The 10826-nt window shown below is 46.3% G+C and overlaps 1 protein-coding gene across 1 annotated transcript in view; it reads right to left on the bottom strand.

The window, feature by feature from the left end:
- Positions 1 to 3520: 3520 nt before the first annotated feature.
- PLAU (plasminogen activator, urokinase) overlaps positions 3521 to 10826 on the bottom strand; it is a 121789-nt gene continuing 114483 nt past the window's right edge. Inside the window, exon 11 of the mRNA XM_075349107.1 lies at positions 3521 to 9939. Coding sequence (XP_075205222.1) covers positions 9748 to 9939 — 192 coding nt within the window. The 3' untranslated portion in view covers positions 3521 to 9747. The remainder of the gene's footprint in view (positions 9940 to 10826) is intronic.

Below are 10826 nucleotides of genomic sequence, written 5' to 3'. Positions count from 1 at the left end.
TTTATTAGATAAGTGGATGATTTTAGGTTATAGTTTCGCCAACTGTTTTTTAGAAATTATCTGTTTCAGGTGTAAGATGATGGACTGTCACATGACCTGTCACATGACCCGTGTATAGGGATGGGGAGGCCCATAGATCCAGAACAGCCCGGGGCCCTGGTTACCCTTAATCCGCCCCTGATCACTAGTCTTTGAACTGACACTAGCGTGTAAAGGTGGCTTTACACACTGCAACATTTCAAACGACATCGCTGTAACGTCACCGGTTTTGTGACGTAATAGCGACCTCCCCAGCGACATTGCAGTGTGTGAAACACATCAGCGACCTGGCCCCTGCTGTGAAGTTGCTGATCGCTACAAATCGTTCAGGACCATTCTTTGGTCCTTTGTTTCCCGCTGTGCAGCAAAGTCTCAGTGTGTAAAGGGGACTTAAAACACTGGAAACGAGTGATGTGTCACAATATCTGTCAATCACTATTCTCTGTCAGTCGGTCTCTCCCTTTCGGTCTCTATTCTCTCTCTGTCGGTCCGTCACTATCTCTGTCCCTCTCTCACAGTCTGTCGGTCATTTTCCCCTCCTCTCTCATACTCACCGATCCCCGGCGCGGCACTGCACGGCATTCACACTGCTGCGGCGGCTTTTACTATTTTGAAAAAGCCGGCCGCTCATTAAACAATTTCGTATTCCCTACTTTCCCCGCCCACAGGCGCCTATGATTGGTTGCAGTGAGACACGCCCCCACGCTGAGTGACAGGTGTCTCACTGCACCCAATCACAGCAGCCGGTGGGCGGGTCTATACTGTGCAGTGAAATAAATAAATAAATAATTAAAAAAAACGGCGTGTGGTTCCCCCCCAATTTTAATACCAGCCAGATAAAGCCATACGGTTGAAGGCTGGTATTCTCAGGATGGGGAGCTCCACGTTATGGGGAGCCCCCCAGCCTAACAATATCAGTCAGCAGCCGCCCAGAATTGCCGCATACATTATATGTGACAGTTCTGGGACTGTACCCGGCTCTTCCCGATTTGACCCGGTGCGTTGGCAAATCGGGGTAATAAGGAGTTATTGGCAGCCCATAGCTGCCAATAAGTCCTAGATTAATCATGTCAGGCGTCTCCCCGAGATTCCTTCCATGATTAATCTGTAAATTACAGTAAATAAACATACACACCCGAAAAAATCCTTTATTAGAAATAAAAAACACAAACACATTCCCTCATCACCAATTTAATAAGCCCCAAAAAGCCCTCCATGTCCGGCGTAATCCACGGACCTCCAGCGTCGCATCCAGCTCTGCTGCATGGAGGTGACCGAAGCAGCAGACTATACCGCCGCTCCTGTCACCTCCACGCAGCTAATGAAGACAGCCGCGCATTCGGCTGAGCTGTCACTGAGGTTACCCGCTGTCACTGGATCCAGCGGTGGATGCAGCGGTGGCCGCGGGTAACCTCAGTGACAGCTCAGCTGAGCGCGCTACTCACCGCCGCTCCTGTCACCTCCACGCAGCAACTGAGGTGAGTAGCGCGATCAGCTGAGCTGTCACTGAGGTTACCCGCGGCCACCGCTGCATCCACCCCTGGATCCAGGTAACCTCAGTGACAGCTCAGCTGATCGCGCTATTGCCTTCATTAGCTGCGTGGAGGTGACAGGAGTGGCGGTGTATTCTGCTGCTCCTGTCACCTGCATACAGCAGAGCTGGATGCGACGCTGGAGGTCCGTGGATTACGCCGGACAAGGAGGGCTTTTTGGGGCTGATTAAATTGATGATGAGGGAATGTGTTTGTGTTTTTTATTTCTAATAAATGATTTTTTCAGTTGTGTGTGTTTATTTACTGTAATTTACAGATTAATCATGGAAGGAATCTCGGGGAGATGCCTGACATGATTAATCTAGGACTTATTGGCAGCTATGGGCTGCCAATAACTCCTTATTACCCCAATTTGCCAACGCACCAGGGGAAATCGGGAAGAGCCGGGTACAGTCCCAGAACTGTCGCATATAATGTATGCGGCAATTCTGGGCGGCTGCTGACTGATATTGTTAGGCTGGGGGGCTCCCCATAACGTGGAGCTCCCCATCCTGAGAATACCAGCCTTCAGCCGTATGGCTTTATCTGGCTGGTATTAAAATTGGGGGGGACCGCACGCCGTTTTTTTAAATTATTTATTTATTTATTTCACTGCACAGTATAGACCCGCCCACCGGCTGCTGTGAATGGGTGCAGTGAGACACCTGTCACTCAGCGTGGGGGCGTGTCTCACTGCAACCAATCATAGGCGCCTGTGGGCGGGGAAAGTAGGGAATACGAAATTGTTTAATGAGCGGCCGGCTTTTTCAAAATAGTAAAAGCCGCCGCAGCAGTGTGAATGCCGTGCAGCGCCGCGCCGGGGATCAGGGAACGGTGAGTATGAGAGAGGAGGGGAAAATGACCGACAGACTGTGAGAGAGGGACAGAGATGTGACGGACCGACAGAGAGAGAATAGAGACTGAGAGGGAGAGACCGACTGACAGAGAATAGTGATTGACAGATATTGTGACACATCACTCGTTTCCAGTGTTTGACTAGCTAGGTCGCTCTGCAGGTCCGGAGCGCTGTTGCGTCGTTGGCCAGGTTTGCTTGTTTGACAGCTCACCAGAGACTCACCAGAGACTTTGTAGCGATCCCGGCCAGGTTGGAATCGCTGGTGGGATCGCTGAAAGTCTCAGTGTGTAAAGGGGCCTTAAGGCTCATGAGTGCTAAAGTCAGTAATAGACTACAGTGGTCACGTACTGTATGTATGGATTGCATATCGTCGCTGCAGGAAGTAAGCATAGGCCAGTGGGCTTGACTTGAGCAGTGACACTGGAGCAAGTGGGTGAGTGTAGGTTACTTGTTTGTTACATACCATTTTATATTCATTGCAGAGTTCCTTAAAATACAGGACAACAAATGACAATTATCAAGTCCAAGAAACATGTTGGCTGATAGAGTACTTTATTACAAACATATTAAATATTATAAATAATAATTACAGTTCAAAAATGTTTAAAACAATAACAATAAAAGATTCACTGGTCCAGCCCAGTAATATGTTAAATATCTAACCTAGTAGCAGTGTGATGTGTGGCCTAGTAACCCCTTCCTACCCATCCCTGTGTTGTAATATTGTATAATGTGCATTTATAAAAATATGTTTTATTACTTATGTGTACCCTATGTAAATGAGCAGGGTAAACATGGGGGTCGCATCGCCCTGTGGGTGCTTGCATGTTCTCTGTGGTATCACGCCCCTGTGGGCGTGATACCATGGATTTACATGAGCGACGTCCTGTTGCTCCTTGACATCCCGCACGTGCGCACTTACCATTCCCGCAGCCTTGTTTGTCAGCTGGTGCTTGCTTCTTGTCTTCAGTGCGCATCTGAAGACAAGAAGCAAGCATCCAGATAACAAGGCTGCGTGAATGGTAAGTGCGCACGCGCAGGATCTCGAAGAGCGACGGGACGTCGCTCATGTAAATCCATGGTATCACGCCCCTGTGGGCGTGATACCATGGGAAACATGCAAACGCCACAGGGCGATTAGACACCCATGGAGCTAGAGCTCCTGCTCATTTACATAGGGTACACATAAGTAATAAAACATATTTTTATACATGCACAGTACACATTATTACAACACAGGGATGGGTAGGAAGGTCACACATCACACTGCTACTTGCTTAGAACACATAAATTACCTGACAGGTTCCCTTTAAGGGAATTTGTCACTAGTTTTCTGCTACATAAAATGAGTGCAGCATAAAATAGGGGTAGAGACCCTGATTCAATTGTTGGATCACTTGTTTGACTCCTTGCTGTAGTTCTGTATAGTTTTACCCGCTGCAGGCCTCTGTTACAAGCTCTTTCTTATCCAACCCACTCCAATACTTGACAGCTTTATGTCTACCCTCTGCGAACGCTGCTGAGCACAGGAGGGGGGGGGTTCGCATAAACAGTATTGAGCTCATAAATATTGTAGCTACATAGCAGAATCAGATCACTGAGAAGACTAGAAGAGCAGCAGCAAATAGGCAATGTTTTATGAGAACTACAGCACAAAGAGCAGAATATGGGTTTTTACCCCTAATTTAAGCTTCCCATAGATGTAGATGTAGCAGCATAAACGTAGTGATAGATTCTTTGTAAGTGAAGAAGGACCAGAATAGATTTTCAAACATTTGGGAAACCTTTTTGCCAGGCTGCATTATTTAATTTAAATAAATAAAATATTATAAGCAGCAACACTACAGGTGCTGAGCAAACAATTAATTTTAAGGCATTTGAGATTGAGCTGGATTGTGATATGTTTCATCACTCACAAGACGTCGCTTGAGACAAAGCTTTAATCCATCTGAACATACTAGCACTCAGAAATCAAACTGAAATGAATGTTAAAGGGGTGGTCCGAAGGATAAAGAAATTTTAAGCTATCCCATTTATTGCCCCAATGTAAAACTAATTTCTAATATGGCTGCATTAAAAATGTCCTATTTTTTTCTGACTACACTAACCACTATTGATTTGTTTTCCTACTTCGTGTATGATGATGCTTTGTTTGAGAATCCCAGTACATGGTGGGATACACAAACAATGTGTCATCAAGGTTGCAGAGGCTGGGATCACTGACACAGCCTTTGTCCCTCTCCTGAAACAAAGCGTCATCAGTGATGCTTGTTTCAGGGGCTGGTCTAGTCCCTGCACAATCATTGTGCAATTTGCAGTGACAGCGCAGTCTGTGTTGCCAGCTCAGGTCAGTAGAGCTGGCAACAGAGCAGCAAACATTGTCAGTGCGCGGTGTCAGAGTACCCAGCATCGATCCCGCAAGTGACATCTCTGCAAGGGCAGTGCTGGTCTCTGAATCCACTCTCTGCTGAGGCCGGTGCAGTGCTGAGTTGCCCAGGCAGACCCTAAGAACACAGATGACCTGGTGGAGAGGAATCTGGTGGTCAAAAATTCCGTAGGGAGTCAAGAGGTTTTAAGGTCACCTCAATGGGTTTCTCAAAGCAGGTTGACAGCCAAAAGAAGGGGACCAAATCCTCACCTTGAGGCTCTGCAAAGTATGGGGAGGGGTCAGAGCCAGGTTTGAGGATTACATTATCTGTTGCAGGTGTCGTGGCCGGGGGCAAATATTAGCCTATTGTACCATAACCTCAGAGCTGATGGACTGCAGCATGAGCCAGCACTGCTCCTACCTTGCATATCCTGCTTGTAGTGCTGTACCTCATTCTGGTGAGGGGCCTCAGGCATAACTTTGAACGGGTGCAAGTGACGACTCTGGGAGTTTGTTGATCCTGGTAAGGGCCACACTCGCACATATGCCAGTGGCTAGGGAGGTGATGGAAGTCATGTGCATCCATAGAGACACCAAGAAGTTGAAATAGCTCTGACAATTATGTCTATGAGTGAGAGGTGAAAGACCTCTTGGAGATGGACTCCTTAACAGGAGTTAAGAGATAACTTGACATTTAAGTGGTTTTGTTTTTCCTTATCCTTTTTTGTATGCAGGAGAAAGCCTGTTTGCGTACTTTTTGTTGAAAAGTTATGGGCTATAGTAAATCTACTTGTTGTACACCAAGCAACTTCATGCCTATGTGGCGCCCCTGAGGCTCCAGTCGCCACAGAGTTACTGGACCTCAGCCAGAGGTGTGGTATCCCATTCCGGGGTAAGGAGGAGGTCACAAATCGGTATACACACACAAACACAGACTCTTAATTTAGCGACACTCCATTGGGCTGTGGTTATGGTGAGTTGCAACCTAAGCTGTCGCCTTAGGGAAAGCACCGTCCTGAAGCCAGTCTGGAGGTGAAGTTCAGTTAGTGGGAGCAAACTGTAGAACGTTAGTCAGTCAAGAAGTGGACGCGGAGGAGAAAGGTCCTGGGGTCTGGAGCTGGACCAGCTTGTCCCAAGATCAGGGAAGGAGTCTCAGAACCACGGGAAGTGTGCCATACACCCATGGGCTCTTATCTACAGTCGGTATACCGGTGTGGAGGGACTTGGCTGCAAAGGGGACGGCCCCTCAACTAATGGAGAACTACAAGGCTCAGCTAGCAAACCGGAGGCTAAGGTTAGTGCAAGTACCAAAGCCACATCCACACACATCCAGTGAAAAGGTCACCACATAAGACAAGGGGACAAGACAGGAAAGCCACCCATACAAAGGATCCGGACACTGGCTCAGGGCTCTGTGTGTGAGGCACGAGGCAGGCGGGAGAGGCCAAAGCAGGAAAACGACCAGGGAAGGAACACAGAAGGGTGAACCGGGTTGTGCCTCCGAACTATGCGGGGATCGGCTAAGGCCCATCACAGCAGGACTCAGCACTCCAAGGGCAGTACTTGAGCAGCCGTGCTAACCTGGAACTCTTAACTATGAGTAAAGACCTTGTGACTGCATTCCTGTGTTGCCCACTTATTGTCTGCGCCTCTGGCACTCCACCCCGCCATTGCCTCTCAACACCATAGACTCCTATCTCCCATCGACAGCCCTGGGGCCCAGCGCTGCCTGTGGAGAACTATACCAACTCAGCTGCATCACCACCGACCCCCAGGGAACTGAATAGTAGCGGTGGCACCTATCTTGTCGCATACCACAGGTGGCGTCACAAACTCATCTCCCCTTGTAAATAATATTTCCCCACGTCATTTATTAACGACACCGCTGGGGTCATGGAACCGGGCCCTGTTGCTGTGACATCCTCCAAGCAGAAACAGAACCGCGGCCCGGTAACGAGTGCACCCAGGCCCCGGTGGGGCTTCTCACCTTTGCCTACCTCGAGTCACTGTTTAAATCAAAAATATATCAAATTTACCTCACCCTTCCTGGCCTTGAGCCAGCCACACAAGAGAATGATTTCAGCTATACTTCTGAAAAGAAAGATAAACCTAGCATGGAGTTATATCTACATAATACTGTGTACAGAGAAAGGTATTGTGGGGAAATCATACTGTATGTGGGTAAGGTACTATGGGGGCATCACACTGTGTGTAGCATGTATGTATTGTGGGGAGATTATACTGTGTGTTGGGAATGTACTCTGTGGACATCATACTGTGTGTGCGGTAAATGTGCTTTTGGGACATCAAACTGTGTGTGGTGGGGATGTAATGTAGGAACAGCACACTGTGTGGAATATACTCTAGGGACATCATACTGTGTGTGTGGGGAAACATACTATGGAGTGGAGAGGATCGTAGTATTGGGAATCCATGCTGTATATAGGGGGACTGTATTGTGGGGACATCATACTGTGTATGGGGGAATGTTCTCTAGGTACATCGTACTGTGTAGAGGGAATGTACAGTGGGAACACCATACTGTGTGGGTGAGGGAATGTACTGTGGGGACATCATACTGTGAGGGGGGAATGTACTGTTATGGGAATCATACTGTGTGTGGGGGAATGTAATTTGGGGTCATATTGTGTTTAGTGAGTATGTACTGTGGGGACATCATACTGTATTTGGAGGAAATGTACTGTGAGGACACAGTACTGTGTGTGAGGAGATCTACTGTGGAGTCATATTGTGAGTGAGGGAATGTACTGTGAGGACATCATACTTTGTGTGTCTGGGAATGTACTGTAAGGGCATCATACTGTGTGTGTAGGAATGGATTGTGGGGACATCATACTGTGTGGGGAAGAAATTACTATAGCGCATCATACTGTGTGGGCGAATGTGCTATGGAAACATCATACTGGGAAATGTACTGTGGCAATTTCATATTGTGTGTGTGTGCGGGTGGGGGAATATGCTGGGGGGATTTATGTATTGTGTCTCAGAATTCTTTGGACCACTGAAATCAATCTCCGATACCTGTGATAATTAATTTACCAGGTGAGCCCAATAAAAGGAAAACTGGAAAACTGGATGTTCCACAATATTAAGCAGGCCACAGTTTTCAAGTAACATGGGGAAGAAAAAGGATCTCTCTGCTGCCGAAAAGCATCAAATAGTGCAGTGCCTTGGACAAGGGATGAAACATTAGATATTTCACGAAAACGTAAGCGGGATCATCGTACTGTGAAGAGATTTGTGGCTGTTTCAGAGCACATACGTGTTTGTGCTGATAAAGGCAGAATGAGGAAGGTTTCTGCCAGGCAAGTCCATTGGATTAAGAGATCAGCTGCTAAAAAGCAGTTACAAACCAGCAAACAGATATTTGAAGCTGCTGGTGCCTCTGGAGTCCCTCGAACCTCAAGGTGTTGGATCCTACAATGGCTTGCTGTGGTGCATAAACCTACTATTTCGCCACCCCTAACGAGTGCTCCCAAGCAGAAACGGTTGCAGTGGGCCCAGACATACATGGAGATTAATTTTCAAACAGTCTTGTTTACTGATGAGTGTCGAGCAACCCTGGATGGTCCCGATGGATGGAGTAGTGGATGGTTGGTGGATGGCCACCATGTCCCAACAAGGCTGCGACATCAGCAAGGATGTGGAGGAGTCATGTTTTGGGCCGGAATCATGGGGAGACATCTAGTAGGCCCATTAGGGTTCCTGAAGGTGTGAAAATGATCTCTGCAAAGTATAGTAATAATAATATAGAGTTTCTGACTGACAATGTTTTTTCATGGTACAAAAATGCAGAAACGTGCCTTCAGGAGCAAGATCATCTTCATGCCTGACAATGCAACATCTCATACTGCAAAGAATACCTCTGTGTCATTGGCTGCTATGGGCTTAAAAGGAGATAAACTCATGGTGTGGCCACCCTATTCCTCTGACCTCAACCCTATAGAGAACCTTTGGAGTATCATCAAGCAACAGGTCTCTGAACGTGGGAGGCAGTTCACATCAAAACAGCAGCTCTGAGAGGCTATTCTGACATCATACAAAGAAATTCAAGCAGAAACTCTCCAAAACCTCACAAGTTCAATGGATGCAAGAATTGTGAAGGTGATATCATAGAAGGGTTCCTAGGTTAACATGTAACTTGGCCTGTTCGGATGTTTTGGATTTAAATAGCTTTTTAGTTCAGTGAATGTGACCTTCTAATGCTGCAAATTCCACAAATGAGCATTTTCAGTTCTTAAAAACATATAAAATGTTTAGAAACTCTACTGTGCCTAATAATTTGGAACAGTGCTTATTCAGTTTTTTTTTTTTATTTTGAAGATTATACTGTTGTCATTGGGAGGTTTCTTCAATAACGTTTGATGTTAACGGGTGATGACTTATTAGGCTGACTGTCATTTGTACCGACCATTTAGGAAAATCAGAGAAAAATATACCGTAATTTGCATAATAATTTGGAACATGGTGTATACTGTGTGGGAATACTAATTGGCTTAATTAGGAGTAATATTTTTGTGCAGCCTCAAATGAAGCATTGGATAAGGTAACAGAAGTGGTCTAACCTAAAGAGGTATCCCCATCTCCAAGATCCTATCCCAATATATAATAGATGTAGTAGTAATAATAATAATATATTAGCAAATATCTCCAAATAGAAATCTAACATAGTTCTCTTGATGTAGCCATGTCTCTTACCTCATGCCGTACATTACAGATAAGGTATCTGTGGCTACGACCACGAGCAGCTATCTAACTGCTACTATATGAGTGGATGTAACCATGGATAGCCAAAACACGTAGTCCGCTATCGTTGTGTTTCAGAGTAAGACATACATGGCCACAATTGAGCAGCCAGTGTTTGATTCATGCTGCAAGAGGTTTGGTCAGCAGGAATCTGATAACAGGTTCTCTTTAATAAATTTGGCCGATTACTTAGGAATACTATCACTTCCCACATTGTTAGCTTCAGCCATGTTGTCCTGTATCCACTGTATGTAATTTGTCATGCGAGTGTACACACCAGGCTTGTTCCTCTTGGCACAATTATCCCCCCAGCTTATAATACCGTATAACACCATTTTTCCATTGTGCTGACAGATCAGAGGACCACCGGAGTCTCCCTGCAAAAAGCAAGATTATAAACAATAAGAAACATAGAAGGGCATTAGTTCATTTTTAATAAAACATGTTCCTCTAAATATAAATAAATATATATATATATATATATATATATATATATATATATAAAGGTCAGTGTGTGTGTGTGTGTGTCCGCTACAGAAATCTGCACCGTCACATTTACAATCACGAAATTTTGCACAGACACTCCATGTGACTCAGGGAACGTCATAGACTATGTTTGGGCGGGAAAATTTAACCCCGTGCTTTCCAGTTACTCTACAAAAATCATGCAGCCATTAAACTGAATAGCAAGAAGGCCTGCTCACACCATCCTTGCTCACACATTAAACTGAATAGAGCTGGGAGCTATAGACTATAAATAGCAACTGTCAGTGGTTGCTATAGGAACAAAATAAACTGTTAGTATAAGATAGGATAGACGGATAGATAGAGACAGAAAAAGACAGACAGAGAGAGACAGCCCTGGAAAGAGACAGCCCTGGAAAGAGACAGCGCGGGAAAGAGACAGCGCGGGAAAGAGACAGCGCGGGAAAGAGACAGCCCTGGAAAGAGACAGCGCGGGAAAGAGACAGCGCGGGAAAGAGACAGCGCGGGAAAGAGACAGCGCGGGAAAGAGACAGCGCGGGAAAGAGACAGCGCGGGAAAGAGACAGCGCAGGAAAGAGACAGCGCAGGAAAGAGACAGCGCAGGAAAGAGACAGCGCGATAAAGAGACAGCGCGATAAAGAGACAGACACCCAAAGAGACAGACCTGGAAAGAGACAGAGCGGGAAAGAGACAGCCGGGCAAAGAGACAGCCGGGCAAAGAGACAGCCGGGCAAAGAGACAGCCGGGCAAAGAGACAGCCCTGGAAAGAGACAGCGCGG

Source organism: Anomaloglossus baeobatrachus, chromosome 5, assembly GCF_048569485.1.
Source record: "Anomaloglossus baeobatrachus isolate aAnoBae1 chromosome 5, aAnoBae1.hap1, whole genome shotgun sequence".
Lineage (NCBI taxonomy): Eukaryota > Metazoa > Chordata > Amphibia > Anura > Aromobatidae > Anomaloglossus > Anomaloglossus baeobatrachus.
The sequence above is the reverse complement of the archived record's forward strand: the minus strand, read 5'-3'. Positions and strand labels throughout refer to the sequence as shown.